The following is a 27,908-nucleotide window of genomic DNA, read 5'->3' on the forward strand; positions in this document are numbered from 1 at the left end:
ACAACCCACCCGTGACTTTGGGAAGTGCGACTGTCCCCATTTTGCAAACAGATGCAGACGGAGACTGGGGGCCATCTTTTCAAAGGTGGCCAAGAGCAGAAATATTCAGAGAAGCACCTGCTGGGATTTGTAAAATTACCTAAGAAGAGAAGGGCCCAAATCTAAGATTCACAAAGGAACGTAGGTGCCTCTGTTTCTCCATCTGGGCATGTGCTCTGCAGCCCCACACCAGCCAGCCCCAGAGCCACGCACAGGCTGGAGGGAGCTAGCTATTCGTCCACCTAACCTCCCTGCGGGGACCAATTTGGTAAGTGTGCGCAGAGCTCACCTATCAGATTGGGCCCTTATAAGTGAACTTATGCAAAGTGAGGCTGGGGTGGAGAGGGGGGAAGAGGAGGGCCTCCCTCGTGACTTTTAGCCCAGTGGTGAGGATCTGGAGTTGGGGTGTGGGATAACTATGGTTCAAGTCTGCCTCAGGGGGAGCAGTGATTTCGACAGCAATCTGCCACCTTTCTGGTTTCATAGATTCCTAGATTCCAAGGCCTGAAGAGACCTCTGTGATCATCTAGTCCAGGGGTTCTTAAACATTTCTTTCTGAGACCCTCTCTGAAAATATTTCAGGCTGTGATGATGCTCTCCGACCACCTGGCTCTGACGGGCTCCGGCTGTCAGCCACGCACAGGGTGACAGCCGCAGCCATGGCATGTGAGCGGACTGGCAGCTCGCGAACCCGCTGTAACAACCTCGTGACCCCTTGAGTGGTCCAGACCCCCAGTCTGAGAACCCCTGTTCTAGACTGACCACCTGTGAGACACAGGCCAAGGAACTGCCCCAAAACAGGTCCTCAAGTAGCAGGAGCCAGTCCTCAAGGAATCCATTTTAAGGCATTTGGAAGAGAGGAAGGTGATCAGGAACAGTCAACATGGATTCACCAAGGGCAAGTCATGCCTCACCAACCTGATTGCCTTCTATGATGAGGTGACTGGTTCTGTGGATGTGGGGAAAGTGGTGGATGTGATATACCTTGACTTTAGCAAAGCTTTTGATACTGTCTCCCACAGTATTCTTATCAGCAAGTTAAAGAAGTATGGGTTGGAAGAATGGACTATAAAATGGATCAAGAACTGGTTAGAGCATCGGGCTCAACGAGTAGTGATCAATGGCTCCATTTCTAGCTGGCAACCGGTCACAAGCGGAGTGCCCCAGGGGGCGGTCCTGGCGCAGGTTTTGTTCAACATTTTCATTAATGATCTGGAGGATGGGGTAGATTGCACCCGCAGCAAGTTTGCAGATGACAGTAAGCTGGGGGGAGTGGTAGATACCCTGGAAGGGAGGGATAAGATACAGAGTGAGCTAGACAAATTGGAGGATTGGGCCAAAAGAAATCTGACGAGGCTCAACAAGGACAAGAGCAGAGTCCTGCACTTACGAAGGAAGAATCCCATGCACAGCTACAGACTGGGGACCGATGAGCTAGGCAGAGTTCTGCAGAAAAGGACCTGGGGGTAACAGTGGATAAGAAGCTGGATATGTCAGCAGTGTGCCCTGGTTGCCAAGAAGGCTAATAGCATATTGGGCTGCATTAGTAGAAGCATTGCCAGCAGATCAAGGGAAGTGATTATTCTCCTCCATTTGGCATTGGTGAGGCTGCATTTGGAGTATTGTGTCCAGCTTTGTGCCCTCCATTACAAAAAGGATGTAGACAAGTTGGAGATAGTCCAGCAGAGGGCAACAAAAATGATTAGGGGGCTGGAGCACATGACTTATAAGGAGAGGCTGAGAGAACTAGGCTTGTTTAGTCTGCAAAAGAGATAAGTGAGTGGGAATTTGATAGCAGCCTTTAACTACCTGAAAGGGGGTTCCAGGGAGGATGTAGCTAGGCTGTTCTCAGTGGTGGCAGATGACAGAACAAGGAGCAATGGTCTTAGGTTGCAGTGGGGAAGGTCTAGGTTGGACATTAGGAAAAGGTTTTTCACTAGGAGGGTGGTGAAACACTGGAATAGGTTACCTAGGGAGGTGGTGGAATCTCCATCCTTAGAGGTTTTTAAGCTGCAGCTTGACAAAGCCCTGGCTCGGATGATTCAACTGAGGTTAGTCCTGCTTTGAGCAGAGGGTTGGACTGGATACCTCCTGAATTCCCATCCAACTCTAATCTTCTATGATTTTATGATCTAATGCCTTAAGACATCTTTGACACTAATAGTCAATGTGTGAACCCATAGAAGTCAGTGCAGCAGCAGCAAATATCAGCTCTGTGTTGCCCACGTCATCTCACCAGCTCTCTCAGTACCGCAGGGAAGAGGATGTTGCTCTTAGACTACAATCTTCAGTTACTGAAGCATAGCACTTTGTGTCACTGAAAGTCAATGGGCCTAAATCACTTTTGAACTTTCTCGTGCTTCTCAAAATGTGACCCTTATATCAGGGCCTCCTTGTCAGACATTCCTTAAAAGAGGAAATGAACTTTGTTGCTCTGATAAAATGCAGGTTCAACAAGGTGCTTTACACATCTTGGTGGGGATTTTCAAAGCTTGATAATGTATGCAAGCAGCACCCAGCTCCCACTGAATTGCTGGCAAGCTGAAGTTACAAAGGGCAAATGGTTTCTTCACATATCCCGGAAAAGTTTCAGGGATCTTCAGTGCCCGGCAATTATAGGAATGAGATAAACTTGTACCAGATCAATAGGCCCCTACGTTGGTCTGTTGGACTATATGATAATCATCAGAACTTCTTGATTACTCTCCTCTACAGGGTTGGTTAGATAGTCACACTAACCAGTTCAGGGTCCTATCTGGGCACAGTGAATATGATCATTTCATTTCTGTGTATTACAGTAGGTTCTGTAACTTGATTCAAAACCTATGCTTTTTCAGAATGAACTTTGTGACCTACTGTCCCTTCTTCCCCTGAAGAAAAGGTTCGCTCCAGCGTTTACAGAAGAATACAAATGTCCACTTATTTCTGAATGCAAAACAAACTAGAAGATTTAGTCCCAGGCCTCTGGTAGCATAATTTGTTCTCTAGCCATGTAATGAGGTCTCAGTCCTTTATCACCTCTGGGGATAATTTTGTGCTGCCAAAGCTTTGTTTTCATAACTCCCAATATTGAATATTTGGGTCTCCTATAATCGCATTTTTAAAAGCAGGTGGGTTTTTGTTGGGTTTTTTAATTCATCTCTAGCAAACATATTGCAGATAGGGATGAAATCCCATTGCTTAACTCTTGGACGGAGACAGATCCAAACTGAAAATGGGCTATAACCCCGGGATGGACCTGAATTGTCACACTGTGGCTTTCATTTTTAATTCCAGGTTTATCGATTATTAATCACTTAATATTTTGTAACTGAAATCGTGGTTTAATATTTATTACTGTCCATTTGTCATTCATGTGGTCAGCTGCCATCTAAAGATTGTTAGAAGAGACACAAATTCCTGGCCACATTTACCTTGTTTTCCCTATAGCGCCCATTCCATACCCTAATCACGCCTTTACCAGACTTCACTCTCCATTATCCACCATACCCCCAGCGGCAGCCTAGACGGACCAAGCGACTAGCTGTGGGTTATTCACACCAGGGTCTCTTTACATCAGTCAGCCCTTTTTGACTTGGGAAATCATCAGCACTCCATGTTAACGCAAAAGGCCCTTTCCTTGGATTATCAGAGTTCATTTCAAAGCCAGGAATGTCCTGACGTATTTTCACAGGGGCTCACTTGTTGGGCGAGGTCTCCACCCAGATTTTGCACCAGTATCACTATTCTGGTTAGTGCTGTGACTTTGTTATGTCAGTACAACCTCTAGTGCGGCCACAGTTTCCCAGTGTGGAGGTCTCTAGCATTGGTCTGGCTTATTGCCATTCCCGTATGCGAATGAACTATATCAATATAAGCGCCTTCACATCACTATAATTGCATCCGCTTGCTGTGGATGAGTGGGTCCCACGTGGCACCGCCTGAAGGCCTCAGAGTAGCCTAAAATTCAGCCCCTCACCTCAGTTTCCCTTCTTTGTTCCCCAATAAACTCCACACAGGTTTTCTCCAGTGCAAATCACAACAGACCTCCCATTGGTTTCATACATTAACTTCAAGTTCAGAACTAAACCCAGAAGTCTTACCTGCAGCTGAAAACACCCCAAACAGCCCTCTGGTCAGAATCCTTCCTGCCATAGCAGGCTACCCCCAGCTCTACCAGGCTGGAGCAATTCACCCAGTCGAAGGGTTTTCCCTCACTCACTCCCTGAAATTTCACTTCAGCTTTTTGGGCTTGCCTCTGACTCTAGCTCCTTCCAGCTCTTTACTACAAATTGCCAGGATAGCTAAAGTGGTGCAACGTCTACATGTAGACAAAACCTTTACATATTGATTTCTCACACCAGACACGAAGGGGACAGACAACGGGAGATCTGACAACAAAGACGACAGAAAGAGACATTTTTAGCTTCCTTTAGTTTTTATTGATCTAGGCTTTTGGTAACAGACACAGAGTTATTGGCATCTCCTAGAAAATGGTAAAACATGAGAAGGAGCTGGTGGAAAACATCCCCTGGGCATGGGGAGAATTCTCAGGATACTCTTTTGGCTATAAATGTACAGGCTGGGTTTTCCCATGAAAGATTACGTTAAGCACCTAACTCCCACAGCCAGTAAATGGGAGTTGGGCGCCTAACACCCTTAGGTGCTATTGTCAGTTACAAGTGGACATGGTGGAGCAGACACTGCACCGGACTAAGACTCTGGGCAGTTGGTTTCTAGGCTATTCTCTGCCACTCACCCTCTGAGTGACTCCGGGCAGGTAACTGCACCTCGTTCTGCCTTAGTTTCCCCAGCTGTAACACGAGGATGTGGGCCTAGGGCTGGAGTCACAGAGATTCCATTTTAGGCACCTGAACCCCAGAATCCCACCCTCCTGGGATTCACAAAATCCCGGCTCAGCTGCCTGAGACCCTGACGGTGTCTAAGTGTTTTCAGGAAAAGGGCCACAGGCCCCTTTGTTTCTGCCTCTAGCCATGACCTCTGCAGCCTCACACCAGGCAGCTGAGGCCCCAGAGCGATGCTGGGACCTGGGGAAGGGAGATGTTCCCCTGCCTGACTCACCTGCAGGCCCCTCTGGCAGGCAATGTGCCCAGATGCTTTTTAAAAACCCCAAATATCCTGAGAACCTGGCCCAACATCATTGCTCAGAATGGGCCAGTAATAGGCCTGTGCTGGGCCCTGTAGCACAGATAGACGGTTTCCTTTAGATTCCTGTCCCTTTGGAAAGAAGCCTGGGGATAAAATACACTATAAGAAAACAATTTATTACACAATTTCCTAACGCTGGAGTCCCAGTCTGATGTTGCAACCCTACATTTGTATAATGTGGAAATCAAAGTTTTGTGTGTGTGTGTTTCTAAGTCTCTCACCCTACAAGGAAGGGATGCTCAGCTTCCTACTTCAGTCTCTTTTGCCTGCACCGCCTCACTCAGCACAATCCCCCATCACTGGCTGAACTCTGAGCAGCCACTAGTTCAAATCTCCCACCAGCCCAGTCGCACCCAGCTGTGGCATCTGATAAAGGCCCTAACAAGAACCGGTCACAGGTTCCAAGAGGTCTGTCTGTCTCCATTTCCTCCCCAGCTTTGACTCTTAGGAACATGACACAGCCCAGTGACGCTTCGGTTCAGGCCCTAAATCAGCCTCTGCCATATCTATTTTATTTTAACTTAAGTCACTTGGTCAGCTACCGTTGTCCTAAAATTAATTTCCTGCAAGCTTTCCTCAAGGCTCCTTTGACCTCTTTGTTTCTCAAGGTGTAGATGAGGGGATTGACCAGGGGAGTCAGAACCGTGTAGACAACAGAGAGAACTTTCTTGAAGTCTCTCAGCGTGTGGGCTGTGGGGAACATATAGGCAATTAGCAGAGTTCCATAATAAATGGACACCACGATGAGGTGGGAGGAGCAGGTGGAAAAGGCCTTTTGCCTCCCGGTGGTGGAAGGGATTCTCAGGATGGTGACGATGATGGAGATGTAGGACATCATGGTCAGTAAGAATGGGACCAGTAAAAAAAGGCAGCTGAATATGAAAGCCAACATTTCCACCCGCTGAGGGTCATTGCAGGAGAGTTTTACAAGGGGAATAAAATCGCAAAAGAAATGGTCAATAGCATTTTGGCCACAGAAATTTAACTGTGTTACCAACACTGTTGCTATGCTACTAGCTAGGAAGCCACCTACCCAAGAGCCACCTGCGAGCTGGAGGCAAGATCTGCCAGTCATACGGGCTGCATAGTGAAGTGGTTTGACTATGGCTAAATACCGATCGTAAGACATCACCGATAGGAGCAGGCATTCTGTACCCAGCATAGAACAAAAGAAATAATATTGTGTGATGCACCCTCTGACTGAAATGGTTCTGTCCCCAGTCAGGATACTGGCCAGCAGCTTGGGCAGGATGGTGGAGGTGTAGAAGGTCTCGAAGCAGGACAAGTTCCCCAGGAAGAAGTACATGGGGGTGTGAAGATGCTGATCGGCCACAACTAGCACCATGATGAGGATGTTCCCAGCCATGGTTGCAATGTAGATCACTAGAAACAGCAGGAAGAGAATGATTTGCAGTTTAGGAAGGGTCCCGAATCCCAGGAGAATGAATTCTGTGATGAACGTTTGATTTCCCTGTTCTGGGGCCGCCATGGGGTGTGTCTACGGGAAAGAAATTCACTTTGTGACATAAAAAACTACATTCACTCTATAATATGTCAGCATTGTTTTCATTGTCTCTCTCTGCTGGCTACCAGAACAATAGCTGTGTTAGTTATGGAGACCAGGAGAGGGGAAATGCCATCTCTTGGTCTCTTGGACAGATTTCCTATCTGGGCTGGCTACAGATTCCACAAAACATTAGTCTTTCTGCAAACATGAGTAGTAATTTGACAGAGGGCACCAACGCATTCAAATACGACATGATGGCGCTTGGGTAAAAAAGTACAACAACACAGAGATGAGTTCAAATCGTCACACCTTTCACATTCTGGTGCACCATGTCCCTCACAGATCAGAGTTCCACTGGCGAAATGGGTCAGGATTTATATTTTAGAGGAAGGTGCAACAAAGAAGGAAACCAAGCAACCAAGGCTCAGGTATGCAATGGTTGGTCAGCCAACTCCAAGTGAATTGTAGTGGACATCGGCCATAAAACCCTTTTAAAGCCATTTGAAAATTTTTATCAGCCAAACACCTGTGCTTCCTTTGGACAATATTTCCTTGTCCTGCAGTGCTACACCCAACATATGGACACGGCCTTAATTAAAAATGAATAAAAAGAAAAACAGCAGCTGGAAAGCACCATTTTGCCTAGAAATGTCTCCACTATTGCAAGAAAGAATTCTGTATAGAATTTGAATTTTGTACAAACTGTGCTATTTCATATTATGAGAGTGGGCTGGGACCCAAACTTCCATTTCATCGGCAATTCCATGATTTGAAATGTTGGTTATCATTCCAATTTCAACATTTAAATATACATTTATCTATTTTAATTTTAATTCTAGGTTATTTTTATTTTACATTACATTGAATTTGATAATTACATTTTCTATTTTGTTTTATGCTTTTTCTTAAAATTATATATAATAACTTTTCCTAAAGAAAATTTTGTAAAAATTGATATGTTCCCATGGGACATTTTGATCTCAATCAACAAAACATTTCTCCCTGAAAAATCTCTGTCAAATTTTTATCAGCCCTATATTTCCTTCTTTTTCTTTGATTAAAAGATATTAATGCTCTGCTTGTGGGTGTCTTATTTGCTATCACTCATCCCTATTAGCCACGATATCAGGACCTGATCCTGTACAGAGTTAAGAACAGAGACCGTTTTACATTCCTTGAATAATTCTGTTCAGTCTGAGCCTTTTCTCAGAAGACAAGTTAAAATTTTATCTTTTAAAAGCCTAAGATAAAATTTCCACTGACTTCTGGGATGGGACCCTCTGGTTTCACAGGCATTTGGACAACTAACACTTGGAGCCTTCTTTGAAACTTAGAGCTTGGCTTGGCAAGATTCGATTTAAATCAATATATGTTGGTAAACGTCGATATCAGCTGACACACCGAAACCACCAACAAAAATGGTCAGTAACAGTGGGCGTTAGTGCAGCCTCCCCCCACCGCCTTGCGCCTGCAGGGATGGTCTCACCAGCCTCGCTGTCGTGCAGGGAGTAAAAATTAAACTAATTTATAATTGAAAACCCCCCAAAGTCAATATTAGTTGTTAAATTGCAGCCCCAATTCGGCAAAGCCTCTTCATAGCCAATGTCTCCTCCCTTCACACTCAGCAACGCAGCAAATATCAGCTCTGCTTCACCCACCTCATCTCCCTGACCCTCTCAAAGTTACTGGTGTGACTTTCAGGCCAGATTTTCAAGGGCTGGTAGGTACCTAAAAAGGCGCAAGGATGCCTGAGTAGGGTCAGAGACTAACATCCATCGATTTCAAATCCCAACAGGTGTGTCAGTGTCTTTAGGAGCTGAAACACCTCCATCCGTCTGTCCCTCTCTGTGCCAGTCCCTGATCTGTAAAGCAGGGAGAACAGCCCCGCACCGGGGTGCTGGGAGGATAGACCCATGCGAGACAGAGAGGTGCCCGGATACCATGGTGATGGAACCAAATAAGGAACTAGTATAGCAGTGACATGGCAGCTGTTGTCTTTTTCCATATTCAGTCATTTTGCTTTGTGTTGGGAGTTTGAGAGAGATCATTGCCCCATTGCCCTTGGGTTGCCATGGGATAAATTACCTGGAACACTGACATTGCAAAAAATCCTCAAGCTGCAGGAGTAGAGAGGAAAAGGCTGATGTACCTCTAAGGCGGATCTGCCAGCAGCTGGAGTCTCTGTTGTCACCTCCTCACTCAGCCGTTCAGGGCTCCGGATCCAGGATTTTCTGTCCATCTTCTCTCCCACCAGATTCATGAACGTCCATGTTCCTAGTAAATAAAATGAGAACCCAAAAAAACTTCCCTGTCTGGTAACGTCACCCATCCCTCATTCCCTCAGTCAAACGGGGAACGTCTTTTCTGGTTCATTTTATATCCTTCTGTGGTAAGGTGCAGTCTCCTGAGACACGTCTGTTGTGGGGAACGTAACAGGTAAAGGTAAGCTGGGATTTACTCAACAGTTTTGTAACAATAAACCAGAGTCAAACTTCTAGTCTGAAAGGGAAAGGCCTGGAGAGGGAAGAAGCTTCTAGTCCTTAAACATATCTCTGTCTTTATTGGAGGCACGTCATAGTGTCTGGCAAAAATAATGCACAAATGTTGTATATTACAGCTGAGATTTTCAGAGATACCTAAGTGATTTAGACACTGAATTCCCATCCAAATCCCATAGAAGGTTTTGAGAAATCACATTAAAAAAACTTACATTTTCTTCAACCAGAAATACTCCTGCCTCCATGGCAAGCATCCGTGTACCCAGTCCCCCTTCAATAAGCTCACTCGTCACTCCAGGTAACATTTTTAAAAGGGCAAGTGATTTAGGAGCCTAAGTCCCATTTTCAAAAGTGACCTTGTCACTGGAGCTTAGCAGCCTGAGTCTCAACAAAAGGGATTTAGGCTCCTCTGTCACTTTTGAAGTTTAATTAAATTTTTTTTAAACAATGTTACCCTTAGCTCAGTGCCCCCTCCTCAGTCATTTCTGAAATGAGGCAGGGCAGGCTGCTGGGAAAGGCACAGACCATGGAAGCAGGGAGGTTAGAGACCTGAGATTATAAAATCAATATTTCTTGCGACCTCCCAGGAATGTTCCAGCCTTTTGGGAAGAATACAGATATCCACATATTTCTGAATGCAAAACTATCTAGAACAGGGGTGGGGAACCTCCGGAATTTGATCCGGCCCGCAGGCAGGAGGGAAGTGTGCGCCGCCGAAACCCTGCCGCCGAAACCCTGCCGCCGTCTGCCCATTTTCGGCAGCGGGTGGAGTCCGGAGGCGGTTACTGGCCCACGGAACCCTGCGGCCACTGCAAAACCGCACCGCCGAAAAGGCGGAAACGGCGGCGGCATTTCGGCGGCGGGCACCGCCCCACACGTAACTGTGCCGCCGCCGAATCCCCCCCCTGCCGCCAGGGCCACCATCAGGCCCTTGGCAACAAAAAGGTTCAGCATCAGGCCCTTGGCAACAAAAAGGTTCCCCACCCCTGATCTAGAAGATTGTTTTTCCCAGTCCTCTCCTAGCATGACTGGCTCCCTAAGCATGTGGTAAGGTCTCATTCCAGTTTATCACCAGTGTGAATAATTTTGTGTTGCCAAAGATTTGTTGTTCATGAGGCCCAAATGTTGAATATTTGGGGCTCACATAAGTGTAATTTGGAAAAAGACTTTTTTGTTTTTGTTTGTTATTGATCTGTGGCGAAAATATTGCAGACGGCTGTAATCGCATTGCTCAACGCTTTGAAGGATAACTGTCTAATCTGAGCACTGGCTGTAATAAAGGGATAGACCTCCATCTTATCACACTGCAGTTTACCTTTTTAACTCCAGGATTATTGACTCTTAATCACTTAAGGAACTTTTGTAACTGAAATCACAGGTTTCATTATTATTTCGGTGTATTTGCCACTCCCTGTGATCAGCTGCCATCTAGCGATCACGAGGAAGGATACATGAAACATGGGCCACATTAAGCTTTGCTACTCCAGTGTCCATGTAATGTGTAGCCACCCCTTCCCCATTACTGACTCTGTGTCGCCCTGAGTGCCCCTTCGCCCCAGATACATTCTTGCCTGTGCAGCTGGCACCATGCAGAAACAAACAGGACATGGCTGGGAAAAAACAAACCCCAAAACATCACTGTGGAGTGTATTAGCAGGAGTGTTGTGAGCAAGACATGGGAAGCAATTCTTTCACTCCACACCACGCTGAAAGGCCTCAGCTGGGGCTGTGTGTCCAGTTCCGGACGCCACATATGAGGGAAGAAGTGGACGGATTGGGGAAAGTCCAGAGGAGAGCAACACAAACGATTAAAGATCTAGAAAACATGAGCTATGCGGGGAGATTGAACAATTAGGGGTTATTTAGTCTGGAGAAAAGAAGACTGAGGGGGGATATGGTGAGAGGGTTCAAGCACATAAAAGGTTGCTACAGCGAAGAGGGTGAAAAGCTCTTCTCCTTCCCTTCTGGGGACAGGAAAGGTAGCAACGGGTCTAAGCTGCAGCAAGGGAGGTTTGGGTTGGATATTAGGGAAAACTTCCTGAGTGTCAGGGCAGTGAAGCGCTGGAATAAATTGCCTAGGGAGACTGGGGAATCTCCAGGACTGGGGTTGGTTAAGAACAGGTTAGACAAACTCCTGTGAAGGATGGTCTAGTTATCACTTAGTCCTGCCTTGAGTGCAGGTCATGGACCAGCTGAGGTGACCTGCTGAAGTCTCTGCCAGGCCTCCCTGCATCCTCGAGGGTGGATACAGATCACCAATATATCACTTGTTCCGCTTCCTCCGTGGGAATGAACTTGCCTGCCAGAAGTACCTTTACCTCAGCTGCTTCCACTCGGAGAACTCAGGGCAGCCCCTCAACTCAGTTTCCCTCCTTTGTTCCCCATGTAAGGAAGGAATCCCCCATCTCAGGGTTTTCCCTGGAGGAGCCTCTCTCACTCCCCCAAGTTTAACTTCAGCCTCCCGCGTTTCCCTCTCACCCTGGCTACATCTGCCCTTGACTGGAAAGTGCCTGATTCCCCTCAGCTCCGGCTCCTTCTCTAATCAAGGCTGGCGTGTCCCAAGGCTCTCCAGCCCAAGGGCGTGCGGCCCTGTCACAGGCAGATGTAGGCCGGTACAGTTAAAGGGGTGCAACATATCTGTGCACACAAGCCGTGACATGTATTCCTCACACGAGACATGAACTGAGCAGATAATGGGAGCTCTGACAACAAAGACGACAGAAAGAAGTCTTAGTTTAGTTCTTTTATTTCACTCGGCTTTTGGTAACACACACACAGTTATGAGGGTATCTTACAAAATAGTAAAATATGAGGAGGAGCTGGTGGAAAACATCCTCTATGAGTGGGGGGAATGCTCAGGATACTGGTGTGGCTATAAATGTACAGGCTGGGTTTTCCCGTAAGAGGTGATGTTAGGCACCTAAATCCCACAGCCAGTGAGTGGGAGTTGGGCACCTAACACCCTTAGGTGCCATTGTCAGTTACAAGTGGACATGGTGGAGCAGACACTGCACCGGACTAAGACTCTGGGCAGTTGTTTTCTAGGCTACTCTCTGCCACTCGCCCACTGAGTGACTCCGGGCAGGTAACTGCACCTCGTTCTGCCTTAGTTTCCCCAGCTGTAACATAAGGATGAGGATGTGGGCCTAGGGCTGGAGTCACAGAGTTTCTGCTTTAGGCATCTGAATCCCAGAATCTGGCCCACCTGGGATTCACAAAACCCTGCTCAGCTGCCTGTGACTCTGTAGATGCCGATGTGTTTGCAGGAAAAAGGCCATAGCCCCTGTGTTTCTGCCTCTGGCCATGCCCTCAACAGCCTCACACCAGGCAGCCGAGGCCTGGGGAAGGGAGACGTTCCCCTTCCTGACTCGCCTACAGGCCCCTCTGGCAGGCAAGGTGCCCAGATGCTTTTGAAAAATCCCACTGGGCACCCAAATATCTTGAGAAACTGGCCCTACATCACTGCTGAGAATGGGCCAGTAATAGGCCTGTGCTGGGCCCTGTAGCACAGATAGACGGTTTCCTTTAGATTCCTGCCCTTTTGGAAAGAAGCCTGGGGATGAAATACACTACAAAGGTACAAAAATTAATTGATTGATCAGGGGAGTCAGGACCGTGTAGACGACAGAAAGAAAGGTTTTGAAGTCTCTCAGAGTGTTGTCTGATCAAATATTTCAAATGGTTTTAATAGAGTTAGATGGCTCATGTCCACTGCAATTCACTATGAGTTGGCTGCCCAATCATTGGATCTCTGGGCCTTCGTTTCTTTCTTTGTTGCAGCTTCCTCTAAAATATAAAATCCTGACCCATTTTCCAGAGGAACTCTGAACTGAGCAGGACATGGTTCTGCTTTGATGCACCAGGAAGTGAAAGAGGTGACTATTTGAACGAACAACTGTTTCTCTACTATTATACCCGAGCCCATGATGTAGGCTTTGACTGCGTTGGTGCCCACTGTCAATTTTTCTGCAAACACAAGTTGTAACTTAACGTTTTGTGGAACCTGTAGCCTCCCCAGTTAGAAAATCTGTCCCAGGGTCAAGAGATGGCGTTTCCCCTCTCCTGGCCTCCAGAGTTCACTCAGCTGTTTTTCTGATCACCAGCAAAGGGAAACCATGAAAACAATGTTGTGGAGTGAATGTTATTTATTTATACCAGAGTGACTTTCTTTCCCATAGACACACCCTATAGCAACCCCAGAACAGGGAAATCAAACGTCCACCACAGAATTCATCCTCCTGGGATTTAGGACTCTCCCTGAACTGCAAATCCTTCTCTTCCTGCTGTTTCTAGTGATCTACATCGCAACCATGGCTGGGAACATCCTCATCGTTGTGCTAGTTGTGGCTAATCAGCATCTTCACACCCCCAAGTACTTCTTCCTGGGGAATTTGTCCTGCTTCAACACCTGCTATGCCGCCACCATCCTGCACAGGATACTGGCCAATCTCCAGCTAGCTACTCATTTGATATTGAGAGTGCACTGAACTAGAGTACAGTCCCCGAGGGTTGTTCACCAGGTGGCTCTGAAAGGCCAATAGCTTTTTAATTGCTTTGCTACATTGGTACCCTCTAGTCCAGAAGGCCATAGCCCCAAACGGGCATCCCGTAAGAGGTTTAAAAAATGACCCGTTAGAGTTTTCTGGACCTGGTCACAAGTCTCTTCCCATAAAACAGTTTTGACACTTATCACCAAATCTGTTATACGGCTTTCGGTGAGGTTTTCAAGGGTTAAAAAACTGTTCCCAGCAGGTGGTCAGTGAAGCTTAGTGCAGATCCCTTCAATATCCCTCCCCTGCCCCATTTAGCAGCCCCAGGGCATGTTCCAGGTGTTAGACTTGAGCTGCTGAGTCAGATTACTGTAAAGAGTTCTACCCTGCCCACAAATAGTTAACAACATCCTGTTATTTTTGGGCCTTAACCCCTGCTGAGTTTGTAATTGCCCACAGCAGCATTTTTTCATACTCTGGTAAATTATGTTGCACCCTCCCCTTACACACCATACCCCTCCCTCCTGCAGCCACATGCCCTTTGAGGCTTTATACTCTACTTCCGGGGGTTTGGAGAGTAGCATTTGGGTAACACCTCGCCTTAATCACTACTCTCCCCCGACTTTTGTGGAATTGTGAGTCCCAATACAAAGCAAAACCAAATGTATTATTACCCTGAATTACTACCCCCACTAGCCCTTTCCTTCCACTGCAATAACTGGGGAAATCGATACCTTAGCCCCCACAAGAACTTGTGAGAATTTCCATTCACAAACAGACATATTACATCCCCCTTCCAACATGGTCCATTTTGTCTATGGGAGGCTGAGTTCATGTGTACGAGAAAAGAGTTCACTGTGGCCAGCACCAAGTGACAGCGAGCCATTGTTTGTGCCATCGTGGCAAGCTGTCCCACTCTGATGACTGTCTTGTGGGTATCCGCGGTAAGGTTGAAGATTGAGTCTAATGCTTGCAGGAGAATAGGGGGTAGAAACTCCGGAAGTACGGACACTGCACGCTTGGTCTGGAATGGGGTGTTTATAAAAAATTCCAAAGGCATTTGGAGTATTGGGGTTCCCAGGTTGCTCAGAGCGGCATGGTACGACCCACGTTCCAGTCCTGGAGATCTGAGTAGAAATTTGTTACTTGATCCCTCCCCCACACCTTCTCCGGTTCACATTGTGAGCGGTTAATTACCCAGGGACCATTCCTGTTCCCGGGATGTGTAACCACAGCCAACCATTAGCCATATTAAATGTACAGCCCCGGAGGATCATAGAATTATAGAATATTAGAGTTGGAAGGGACCTCAGGAGGTATCTAGTCCAACCCCCTGTTCAAAGCAGGACTAACTTCAGCTATATCATCCCAGCCAGGGCTTTGTCAAGCTTCAGCTTAAAAACCTCTAAAGATGGAGATTCCACCACCTCCCTAGGTAACCCATTCCAGTGCTTCACCACCCTCCTAGTGAAAAACTTTTTACTAATGTCCAACCTAGACCTCCCCCCCTGCAACTTGAGACCATTGCTCCTTGTTCTGTCATCTGCCACCACCGAGAACAACCTAGCTCCATCCTCCCTGGAACCCCCTTTCAGGTAGTTAAAGGCCGTTGTCAAATCCCCCCTCACTATTCTCTTTTGCAGACTAAACAAGCCCAGTTCCCTCAGCCTCTCCTCATAAGTCTTGTGCTCCAGCCCCCTAATCATTTTGGTTGCCCTCCGCTGGACTCTTTCCAATTTGTCCACATCCTTCCTGTAATGGGTGCCCAAAACTGGACACAAAACTCTAAATGTGGCCTCACCAATGCCGAATAGAGGGGAATAATCACTTCCCATGACCTGCTGTCAATGCCCCTCCTAATGCAGCCCAATATGCCATTTGCCTTCTTGACAACCAGGGCACACTGCTGACTCATATCCAGCTTTTTATCCAGTTACCCCCGGGTGCTTTTCTGCAGAGCTGCTGCCCAGCTCGTCGGTCCCTAGTCTATAGCTGTGCATGGGATTCTTCCTTCCTAAGTGGAGGACTCTGCACTTTTCTTTGTTGAACCTCATTAGATTTCTTTTGGCCCAATCCTCCAGTTTGTTTAGGTCACCAGTCACAAGCACCCACCCACAGTCAGCTGTACTCGCACCAGTCACAAACCTGGTCTCTCAGATACTCCCCCCTCTAGCACAGCACACCCAACACAGCTGCACTCACTTAGCACTCAGCTGCGCTCCTCTCGGACAGATCCCAGGCAAACTCCCTCCTTCTCCTTCTGTTAGCCGCCCCTCTGTTCGCTGCTCAGTCTTTAATATCAAGTAAAGAGCATAAACGTAAACAATACAAACATGAAACCGGAGAAAGATACAAAGGCCTAATATTTTCTATGCATGCAATCATTTCTCATAATACACAATTCTATTATTGGTCATTTTATGTTTACAAACAGATGGTTGTTTGCAAACTCTCAGTTATTCTAATGCTTACAGACAGATCGTCGTTTGTAAAATCCTAGTTACTTTTCACAGACAGATAAACAGACAGATGTCCGTTTGTTATCTTAAAGCAAGTGCTACTTTCATATGTTACCAGAAGCGCTTCTCTCCTTAAGCCCCTTAGGCCAAGTCGACTCTGATAAGTGTTAGCCATCCCTTGGATGCTGCTGGTTCATAGAAAGGCTCAGTCCAGCTACCGAGGATCCCAGCGGGCTGAAGTCTGAAGTACCACTGACTTTGAGGGCTTTAAATACCCTCAGGCTGATCACCAAACTGATCAGCTTAATCAGTATGTAACCAACCAGTGAACAGTGTCACTTTTGCTATCAGTATGTAACCAACCAGTGAACAGTGTCACTTTTGCTATCAGTATGTAACCAATTCGTGAACAGTGTCACTTTTGCGGTCAGTTTAACCAATCAGTGAGCATTTCTGCTGAGTCATCCTGACTTGTAGGCACTTTCAAGTGTTATTTAGCTGGATGTGGTCAGCTCTGGTCAGTTTTTGTTTTTATGTCTGCCCTCCATTTGTGCTGTGCTAGCGCCCGGACAGCCCTTATCAGGTCCTTCCAGCCCTTTTCCCAAGCTATATACTTTACTATTCTATCTTAAAGCACAAAACCCATTAATTATTCTTTCTATATTCTACGTGACCCCTTGCTTTAAGATAGAAACCTTAAAATTACAATAACACTAATAGATTATTAAAGCAATAAGTAAGTCGAAGTAAAAAGTAAGTAAGTAAATATAAGTAAATTTAAGCTTAACATCAACATTACTATTCCTCATTTTTCAGGGGTTGGCATTGATTTTTTGCTAGGTGACAGTATCCTAAGATCAATAACACTATCAGAACTACCGTCCCCCCTATGGTAGCTATTATTACTATGAGCCAAAAAGGTTCCATTATGGTTTCAAGAGCTCTGTGCGCGTGGTCCGCAATCCAATTAGCGGCTCCAGCTGCGCCTTGATACATACCATTCAAAAGTTCCTTAAAATTTTCACATGCCTGATTTTTCTGTTTTCCATTTTGCAAGGCCGAAACGTTTTTATATAATTCTGTTAGCTTTTTTCTTCAACTTTTAAGAATTGGTATGTTGTAAGTGTTGCAAATTTTCCAAATATTCTTCCTGTTTCTATCACCGCTGCATATGTTTTAGTTCCCCTAGTGGAAACTCTAACGTGTATATGATGTTCCTTACTCTATATACCAAAACTATCTACATATTGAATAACTTTGCTTGTTTTATACCTAACCTGATGAAGCCCACGCCATCTCTGGCCTTCTTTGTCAAAAATGCCTGTAAAATGTCTACATTTGGTTCTGTTTAGCTGATATGTTCTTGGAGGCAAGAAGGTGCTAGTGATGTTTGTGCCATTATTGCTAAGCCACCATCCGCCTTCACATAACACTATTAATCCCTCAGTTTCCCTAGATGTACACAATCGAGATTCTGTTTTAACTTGCAGGCCTCTCCGAACTAACTCAAATATTCCCATTTCGTTGGATTTGAATTCAGCATCTTTACATTTGTTTGGCGTAACACAATACATGTTATTTCGTTCAATAGGTGTCATACTCATATCTATCAATTGAACTCCATATCCTGAAAGTTGACAAAAACAAATGACAGATAAGGTTTCTGCCTGTGCTATTGAGGGATATGCTTTTCCATTTAAACAAAGCTCATTACATTTCCAACAAATTTCCTGATAAAAGTTAGCTAACTGATGCTGAAACATACTAGTATTACAACAAAAAGATAAATTTGAGATCGCTTGTTGGGTCTTATTAAAGGTGATCCCTATTGCTGCTGCTAAATATAACACTGCCCCTTCCATTTGATTATTTAAATCAGCCATATCTGCAATAGCTGCCAAACTTCGTGAGAGGCGTAAGTGCTGATAATATCTAAAAGGGCGACACTCATATAATTGAACTCGTTTTGTTATAAGAGTTAAATTTGTCATTTTCCAAGGACAAGAACAGGTGGAATTATCCCTCCACACTTCTGTTTCATACTCATAAGTACAATTATACTGATTTGTCATTGTATTGAAACATCCTACTTCCTGTATCGCACCAGATTGCATAACAGGAAAGAAACACATAGAATTGTTTTGTATAAGTCCAGTGTGATTTAGACAACCTCTCCCTGAAGTCCAACCTGGGAAATTGGAACTTGTGGCAAGCTGAGAATCATACAGTCTCCATTCCCTTGTGGGATTTCGAAAATGTTCTTTCCATCTATTTTGTGTGTAATTGTAACAAAACATCTTATACTCCTCCTGAGTGTCCTTGGTATTACAGGGACAGTTGTCACTACAGTTCCCGAGGACGAAGAGAAGATTGATGAACATGTATGGAGGAATTCTGCTGACCTGCGATTGCAACATGGTAATCTAGTGAGTGACCACTTAGAGCTACCACAATCGCTGGCTCTAGTCCAGTTGTTGATGAGGTCTGAACCCACACGTGATCTAGGTGAATCATCTAGATAGCTTTGGGTGGTATCTGAAAGACAAAGGCGAGAGCACTCACTCCTCATTTAACTTTAATACAACATCGTATATCACATGCTCCCATCCTTTAAAGTTTTTGTCTTTAAGATCCCTTTCAAGGGTGGCAAGAATAGATAACTTAAGATGTCCTATTCCTCTTTCCACTATCGATTGACTATCTGGATGGTAGGGAATTCCAGTGGTCCATTTAGGGCCCATGTTTGTAAGCCAATCCTGGAGCTTGAGTGAACTGAAGGGGGGACCTCCATCTGAATGAACCTCTTCAGGGAGACCCCAGAAGGCGGCACACTTAAGAAGCCCTTTTTGAATGTCTACCCAGCGAGAGTGTCTTAATGGCTCACAAAACGTCATTCGAGACTGCACTTCTACTACACATAAGCCATACAGAGCATTCCTACTGTCTGTAAGGGGTCCCATTTAGTCTATCTGCCAGACTGGCCCCTTATTAGATGGGTTAAAGGTCCCAAGTTGAGTATATTTCTGTGTTCTTGTGAACCAACTGCTACAGATTTGGCATCGCCTTGTTACTATTTGCTGAGCCCTTTGGGCCTGAGAAGCAGTGGCACCCTGAGCTATAAGCAGTTTTGTTAACAGCTGAGGCTGCGGATGTTATCTGTCATCATGGATATCCATAGCTATTTGTAAGGCTTGAGAGTCGCTCAGCTTTCGCTGTCCTTTTACATTCAATATTTGAAAAGGATTATTTTGTACTGCCTGATCCATATTCTGATGTAATTTTGGAGTACTTTTAAAATGACTGCGTACTTTGCAGAGAACCCATGTTTTTTTATTATGTATGGCTCGATCTAATAACTCAACAAAATTATCAAATTTGGTGCGACCAGTATGCGCGCTTCCCAAAAGTTCCCCTAATGACCAATTAGAGTCGGTTTGCAGACCCCAATAAATTTGATGGTGACTAAGCAGCCAATGTTTTAAGACCAATATAATACCCATCCATTCTAAACTCTGAGCTGACAGAGAAGGAGTTGGATGCTGAATATAAACCATGTGATATCTTTGACATGAATATCCACATTGTTCTGTCTTAGAACTCCCATCTGATACCATGTAACATTCGTCTGAAGAGGTAGTGACTCGTACAGGTATAACTGAATCTGGGGGAGGAGTTTGATATAAATGAAAGAAGGTACACGCTTGACAGGCGTATTCAATTTTATTTTTAATCTGAAACAATCTATGCGGGGTTCCTGAACTTTCAAGTAGGATCCATGGAGGTAGTTTAACAAGATTGGACCCTGAGGGCGTGTAAATCCTAGTTGTTGGAGGGAAACACTCCAATCCCCACTGATCTAAAGCTCCTAATAAGGCCAGTGCCTCCTTTACTGGTGTGCTTTTTGCGTGATCGATAGTGCTCCATTGCTTATGTGCATGAATGATTGCTTTCCCATGTACCTCACCCGTTATTTGATATCCAAACTCATAAAGTTCTACCATGAATCTTCCCTCTTCCCAAGGTATTTGAACAACTGCCATATGGGTTATAGATCCAAATTGATTTAAAGCCTCTTTCCATACATGGTAGCTTGGAACTGCCTTTCTTTTTGTTACTGAAAGCTGTTTGGCTAGTCGGTGTGCGACCAATCCAAATTTACCAAATGGTGCCCATCTAGAAACCATGGCTAGCATATCTTTAAAATTTGAATCAGTGGGACTGACAACTTTTGTTCATCTACTTATAGTCTTTTCTAGTTCCGTTTTAGACAGACAAATTCTGTAACAGAGTCTGTATCTTTACAGAATATCCTGCAAACTCAATATTTTCACCCGGGCCAGCCGATTGTATCTTATCTTTATTCACTTGCCAGCCTCTTGATTCTATTAACTGAACTAAGTTTTCTGGGAGAAAAGTATCAGATAGAAACAGGAGATCATCCATATATGAAACAATTTCTACAGGGTTTGGGCATTGATCTTTTATCCAGGCTAATGTTGGTTTGAGCGCTTGTTGGGCCACCCAAGGGGACCAACTGTAGCCTTGTGGCAAAGCCTGTCACCTTAGCCGTTTGCCCTGCCATTTTATGTCAAGAATCCCCTGGTCGTCTTGCAATGGGACTGAATAAAACATGTCCTTTAAATCAATGACCATCCTAAAAGGAAATGCCATTTGTATTAGAGTATTCCTTATTGAGAAGATATTATCATAATCACCTGAACTGGAAGGGGGAGACTGTATTTGTTTGTTTGCGGTGCGAAAATCTATGACCATTCTCCATTTTGCTGAACGCTTACGTACTCCCATAACAGGATTACAGCCCATACCTCCACCTTTGGCTATCATGAGTTGCTTTTCCTGAATTAGTTTTTGAATAATCCCATCAATTTCCTCAAATCCCTCATGGCCTGACCGAATATAGTTTCCCAAAATATGTTGTTTTAAAGGGGGGATATGTCTGGGAACATGTGTCACAAGATTTGCCTTAAAAATTTTTTGATAAAGAATTTTATACTCTGGCCATATCTGATTTATCAAATCCCGTCCTATTAAAAAATCTCCAAGATGCATATACTTCCCAGGTATGTTTTCGGAATTGTACTGATAAACCACATCCCATACTCTCCGGTTCTGGGTTCTATTTGCTCCTTGAATCAATACCTCCTCTGAGGGTAAAAATGGGAGAGGAATAGGTCCTCCACTTTATTCAGATCCTGAATCAATGATAAAGCTAAAAGTAGATTGCCAATCATTCTTTTTCACAATTAATGTTTTCTGCAGAAAGAGGTCCATACTTCTGGGTTCATGGGCTAGCTTTACCTGCCCCTTCCTTAATGTTCCATGATCACCGGAAGGCAGGCCTCCCTATTCCTGCCAACCTGTCCTTTTCGCCTCCTCATAGGCCTTACGAGGGGTAGTGAGCTGTGAGGGGTGTACCCCGTGTGATATTGCCCATTGTTTGGCTTGGTGAGCTCTGTTAGACGAGTAATATCCAGGTGCTTGATGGGCATTATCGCTCAGAGAGACCCCATCCTTATTTGTGCGAGGAGGTTCACTGACAATTGGTCTTCTCGGTGAATTTGACAGATCTTGATCCCTACGTTTGACTGGGGGGATTCTAGGATTGTGCCTTCTAATAGGTACAATGAGGATGACCTCTCCCCTATGAATAAAGCGCCTATTAAAGTTCCTTCCTCACTCTCCAATACACTGTGGGCAAATGGGGGGTGGTAAAGTCGTTCCCCTAACAGGATCTTAGCTTCCGTTACTCCATCTCCTGTAACAGGCAATGCAAGCATGCCGGGATAAGACATCCCAATCACATCTGACCAATCTCAGTCTGTTCCGATCAACATTAGTTTTATGCCTCCCAAGTACTTTAGAAGATTGATTTCTGGAGTAAGTCGAATCCAATCCCTAAGGGAACTTAAGAAAGCTAAAATAAGGCCTCCTATGAGACTAACTACACCGCCCGGAGGAAGCATCTCTTGATATTGTGCCAAGAGCATATTTACATTACTGTTTCCTCCAAATCCCCTAGTTAATATTCTGTTTGCATCCTCTGCTAGTAAGTCCTCCCCTATTTGCTGTGTTAAGTAATAGTATATGATTTCGGGGCCCGTCATTATAGTTTTTGAGATGATTTAATTCTGAGGCTATGCGATCTATCTCTCCCCTATCCAAGCTAGTAAGGGTGGCTTGAGTCCCATAGCTGATATCTCTCTTATAAGAAACTCTTAGGACCCTTCCCAATCCTTTGGGTTTGGGAAAGAGATTAGATGGTCTCACCGGTAAGGGCATATCAGGCCGTGGAGCAGCGTGACCATCCTTTCTGGCCTCATGGTATTCCGGCGGCACTGAGGGTGCTTTAACTGAAGCCTCAGAGGCACAAGGAAACAGTTGACAAAGTTTTGTTGTCCTTTGAAGGGCCTAAATTTGCCATTGCCAATACTACATTTCCCTGCAAAGCCAGACCTTCGAGATCATGAGGGGTCAATATTCCATTTACCTTAGATTTTCCCTTGTTTAATTTGGCCCATAGCTTTCTCTCGTCCTCCGTAAAGGAGCCTTTCATTACATCACCCAAGAATAGAAGATGGTGCTTTCTGGCCCATGCTAAGAAATCCAATCTTTCGTGCAATGATTTTTTACCTTTTCCTTTAAGGAAAAAAAAACTTACTTTGTGACATTTTGAGGGACTTTTGGCCGCCAAATTTACCTGCCGGTTCCCTTGCACAAAGTTCAGATCCTGAGAGAATGTGGCAATATGGCGAATCTATGGAGAGCCTGGGCATCCCCAAGCATTCCATAAACATATCCATCCTGACAAAGTCAACATTACTATCCTATTCATTCCCCAAGCTGAACTTCGGTCATTACATATAGTAAAATGTATTTCTGTAGGCGAATGATCTTGTTGCCCAGCATGAAAGTTAACGTGTAGCAATGTTTCCTGATTAGTTGAGTCAAGTCTATGATCATAATTTTTCCAAGGGCATTGGGATTCGGGGAGCTGTAGTTCAGACCCAAAAGAACCCGGTCCCTCAGGGAATGCCATTATTCAATAGAAATACTAACAAAACCTCTGGTGTACCATAAAACTTTAACAAGGTCCTCTTTCTCCTTGAGTGTTAGGCCACAATCTACAGTTCTTATAAATGTGATTATCTGAGATTTTTTGCCCTTGGCCCAAAAAGGAGGACGCTGTACCCAGGGTCCTGTTTCTATGTGCCAAGCAAAACAATGGGACAATACAATACCTCTAATGGGACTTGGTCTAGTCCAAACCACAAAACCGGTTTTTGCAGTAAAAAGACAAATTGTCGTCTCGTTCAATAATTTCCTAGTGGGGTCTATAGGTTCTAATCCAAATGTGACCGAACTGTTCCCTGCTAGGAACTGAACCCAAAAGCAAGATTCAGTCATAGAGAACTCCCAAAACATTTGCGCCTGCGCAATAGCAAGGCTTATGAAGAATTGCTCTTATTGTGCCAGAGAAGTAATAAGTTTTAATTTGGTTCCAAACACCTAAACAACAAATAATTATCTTCCAATCCCGATCAGTGGAAGAGTAAAGAGGGATCCACTCGTTAATATGACAAGGATTTGTACACAGCTGAAAACCCTCCAAATCCTCCCTCCAAAGAGAAACCACTTGTTCAATCACTGATCGGTCCGCGGTAGAGAACAATGTGGACATAAAATCCATCCTCTAGAACCTTCCAGAATCCCGTCACTTCTGACACCACGTGGACTCAGAGCAGCCTGAAAGGCCTTAGTTTTAGGAGTGTGGGTCTCTGGAAGCAGAGGAGTTGCCTCAGCCGAGGGGCGGGGGTGACCGAACAAGAATACAAATAGGACTTTAACTGAAGAAATATGGCTCATGTATTTAGTCATTAATATTATTTAGTCATTAATATTAAGTAATATTAAGTAATACGCCACTTCAGGAGGCGGTTTTAGTACGTTGACTTAGTAGGTCTTCACTGACCGCTCAGTTGATTCAGATAAGTCAATCTCACGGTGGCGACTTTGCCACCATCAATGTAGACATAGCCTCAGAAAACCTCAACAAAGATATGATGAGATTGCATCTCGAATAGATGATAAATAATTGACACCCCCATTTCAACAACAGTATTCCACACTTCCAAACTCCTACCCCCCAAATAAACCACGTTTATGAATGAATCTACCAAGTAATAAACAGGAATAAATCTACCAAGTAATAAACAAAATAACACACACAAAAAGAAACAATCAAGCAAACACAAAGCAAACCACCCATATCTGAAACATAATTTTTATGTCAAAAAGGGGAAGAGACAGAAACTTCATGAAGTTCACTGGGGACTTAGTTATGACTATTGTTATTCCGTTCAATGTACTCAGGTCGCATGGTGATGGTAGCAGTATAAACCTTTAAAATAAACAGATAGGTGCATAGGCAGATTTATGGATAGATATATAGATTCTGATCCTATTTACTCTGTTGTAACCCTTCACTAACTCTTCTGACTTCAGTGGAGTTAGTCTGGATTTTATTACTTCATAAACATATTACACGCATATCAAGGAGACAATTTTGTCATCAGTCGATAAAGAAATGAATGATAAACGATAAAGTCAGAATGAAATCACAGTCAAGGAGCAAGGACGGACATCCTAATTCTTGGTGAATATCCTCCACACAATCAGTTTCTGTAATGCAGCTTTGATCTCCTTGTTTCTCATGCTATAGATGAAGGGATTCATCATGGGAGGCACCACGGCATAGAGAACACCCACCAGCAGATCCGGATTTGATGCTGAACTGGAGGTGGGATTTAGGTACTCAAAGGAGCCAGTGAAAAGTAGCAAAGAGACCACAGTGAGGTGAGGCAGACAGGTGGAGAAGGCCTTATGCCGGCCCTGCTCAGAGGGGATTCTCAGCATTGCTTTGAGGATTTCAACATACGACACGATTATAAAAACAAAGCAGTCTGCACCTATAAACACACCAAAGGCAATAAACCCAACTCCACTGAGGTAGGAGTCAGAGCAGGTGAGCTTGAGCAGTTGGGGGATTTCACAGAAGAACTGGTTGATGAGATTGGACTGGCAGAAGGGCAACCTGAAGATGTTCCCTGTGTGCAGTGCAGAATGGACAATACCACTGATTCAGGCACCAGCTGCCATTTGGACACAAGCTCCCCTGTTCATCAGTCTCATAGTGCAGTGGTTGGCAGATGGCGACGTATCGGTCGTACGCCATGACGGTGAGTAAGGCAAGATCAGTTGTGGTGAAGAAGACAAAAAGAAAGACTTGGGTGATGCACCCAGGATAAGAAATCAACCTGGTGTTCATGAGGGAATTGACCATGGATTTGGGGATGGCGACAGAGATGGAGCCAAGGTCTAGAATGGACAGATTCATCAGGAAGAAGTACATGGGGGTGTGAAGGTGGCGGTCGAGGTTTGCGGCTGCGACAATGAGAAGGTTCCCCACCAGGGCTGCCAGGTAAATCACCAGAAACACCACAAAGTGCAAAATCTGCAGCTCCCGCAGCTCAGAGAATCCCAGGAGCAGGAACTCGGGCACTGTGGTTTGGTTGGACATTTTCTTCCCCTGCACATTGTGTCCTGCCTGCGGAGGGAAGGAGAAGGGCAATGGTGAGGATTAGAGTGACTGAGGGAATGACCCTGTTTCCTCTCTCCATAATAACTGACGATGTGACTGTCAGAGCACAGCCCTGATCACATCCACTGATCCACATCTCGCTGCGGAGAATGAGACAACTAGTCCGGTGCGTTATCCCACTGATGTCAATTCGCCTATGTCTTGGAAGCTGGGTCAGTTCACATCTGTGAAGATTGGAGCCAGGGCCTGCCTTGATAAAATGCAGTAAGAAGATGGAACAAGGTACACGCCAAATCCAATAGTCCTAGCAAAGAAAGTCCCTCTCTTGTGACCAACCGCAGGCTCGCAGCTTGGGCCTGGATCTGAAACTGTAAAACACCAGCACAGCCTCAATCCCATTGCCAGGGAAATATGACATAGACTCACTCAGCGTCCGACACGGCCCCTCGGCTATGATGATTCCACATAGATGGCCTGCTGCCAATTCACACATTGATTTATGGCCCCCAGTGCCAGCCACACTTACAAAGCTGTGTAACGATGGGTTAGTGGCACGGCTCAGTTACTGCTGTGCTGTATCGTTTCCCTTTGTGACTTTATGTCTGTGCTGTGAGATTCAGTGACAATCTGACATAGAACACCTGGGTTCTGTTCTTGGCTCTGCCACTGACCTGCTGTATGACCTTCAGCCAGTCATTTCCCCTCCCTGTCTACTAGGACTGTGAGCTCTTTGGGGGATGGGCTGTGTATTATTATGTGTATATTCTGTGCACCTCGTTACAGTATTTGTGTGCTCAGCTGTCAGCAGTGATGGAGCCTGGATATGGTGCTAGACAAAGAGGTTTCTAGTTGCAGTGACCTCCTCCCTGTCCATCTAAGCTCCATGTCAGGATAGACAGATCTGGCTTCTGGGTGCAACTCGGAAACTGGGTTCGAAGATCCTAGTCCCTATAACACATATTTTGTGGGTATTGGCTTTGCCGCTTACTCAGTTTTACTTTCCTTTGAAACAGAAATCAAACAGATGCAATAGAACAAATGGGTTTCCAGTTATGGTGTTATTAGACAACATTAAGGTTCCCCAGTCTTGTTTGAAGTTTAAATCTGGTTGGAAATTTTCAGTTGAAGTTGGTTGGTTGGTTGGGTTTTTTGGATGGAAAATAGTTTTCTAACAAAACATTACAGATCTTAGAGGAAAGCACACACATGGTGAGAACAGTGTTTTGCTAAAAAAAACAGAGTACTCAGCAAACAACCTTGTTTGGTTTTCATCTTAAACTTTACACTCTTCAGCTGAAAGTTTGCAGTTGCCTAAAGCTGAAAAAAAAATTGGGTTTGGAGTTTTTGATGAAAAGTTGAAATTTTCCACCGGAGGAATTCCCCTCCCCACCCCAAAACCCCAAGGGGAGGATGTAGGCAGAGTGTAAAAAGAAAAAAAATAATATCCCCAGGACTAAGGTAACTAGACAAAACTCCAGTTGAAGAGATGGGCCTGATTCACCTCCGTACATCAGCACAATTTCTCTTCCACTCTTGCTCTCACACATGTCAAGCCCCACCACTTCCTCATTTGCTCTCCCATTTAAATTATCCTTAATTTAAAGATAATTTATTTAATTTATCTTTACTTCTGTCATTCAAAACATAGGAAAACTCATTAGATAGATAGATAGATAGATAGATAGAGCGTAATGTGTTTGCAATATCTAACAGTTTTGAGAATTTATGACTAACCAATATGGAGCGTACCAAGCGTACCGTACTCCCGATTCTGTGCCTACACTTTACATTGCTGAGTGACATGGAAAATTTCTTGGGGCCTGGCAATTTTTAATTCTTGTTTCTTTTGGTGCTGGATATTGATGTTTGTGAAAGGTGCACTTTCCCTGTTCTTCCTCCATTTGCTTTAATATAATACAAATGAAAACCCTAAAGAAAAGACAGGTCTTTCTGTTCCACTTTGGATAAATGATGAAAGAGTCATTTGGCCAGAGGGGAAAGAAAGAAAGAAAGAAAGAAAGAAAGAAAGAAAAAGCAAATGACTCTAGGCCTGTTCAATAGTGTGATGGGTCTGGCTGTGGGTGTCGGGCAGGTGCTGGATGCAGTGGAGTGGGGGACAAGGGTTCTGGCTGCAGGGGTATGGCCAGA

The 27,908-nt window shown here is 44.8% G+C and overlaps 1 protein-coding gene and 1 pseudogene across 1 annotated transcript; both read right to left on the reverse strand.

The window, feature by feature from the left end:
* Window positions 1–5,725: 5,725 nt before the first annotated feature.
* On the reverse strand, window positions 5,726–6,676 carry LOC137150683 (olfactory receptor 11A1-like). The gene has a single exon (XM_067544659.1). The coding sequence runs from the start codon at window positions 6,674–6,676 to the stop codon at window positions 5,726–5,728; it is 951 nt and encodes a 316-aa protein (XP_067400760.1).
* Window positions 6,677–24,805: 18,129 nt separating this feature from the next.
* Window positions 24,806–25,739, reverse strand: LOC137150684 (olfactory receptor 14C36-like; annotated as a pseudogene).
* Window positions 25,740–27,908: the final 2,169 nt, after the last annotated feature.

This window comes from Emydura macquarii, unplaced genomic scaffold (assembly GCF_026122565.2).
Source record: "Emydura macquarii macquarii isolate MOO-44397 ecotype Brisbane River unplaced genomic scaffold, CSIRO-AGI_Emac_v2 contig_1008, whole genome shotgun sequence".
Classification (NCBI taxonomy): domain Eukaryota; kingdom Metazoa; phylum Chordata; order Testudines; family Chelidae; genus Emydura; species Emydura macquarii.

Coding starts and splice junctions, on each gene's coding strand:
- LOC137150683 (XM_067544659.1), bottom strand. CDS start 6,676: ATGGCGGCCCCAGAACAGGGAAATCAAACGTTCATCACAGAATTCATT.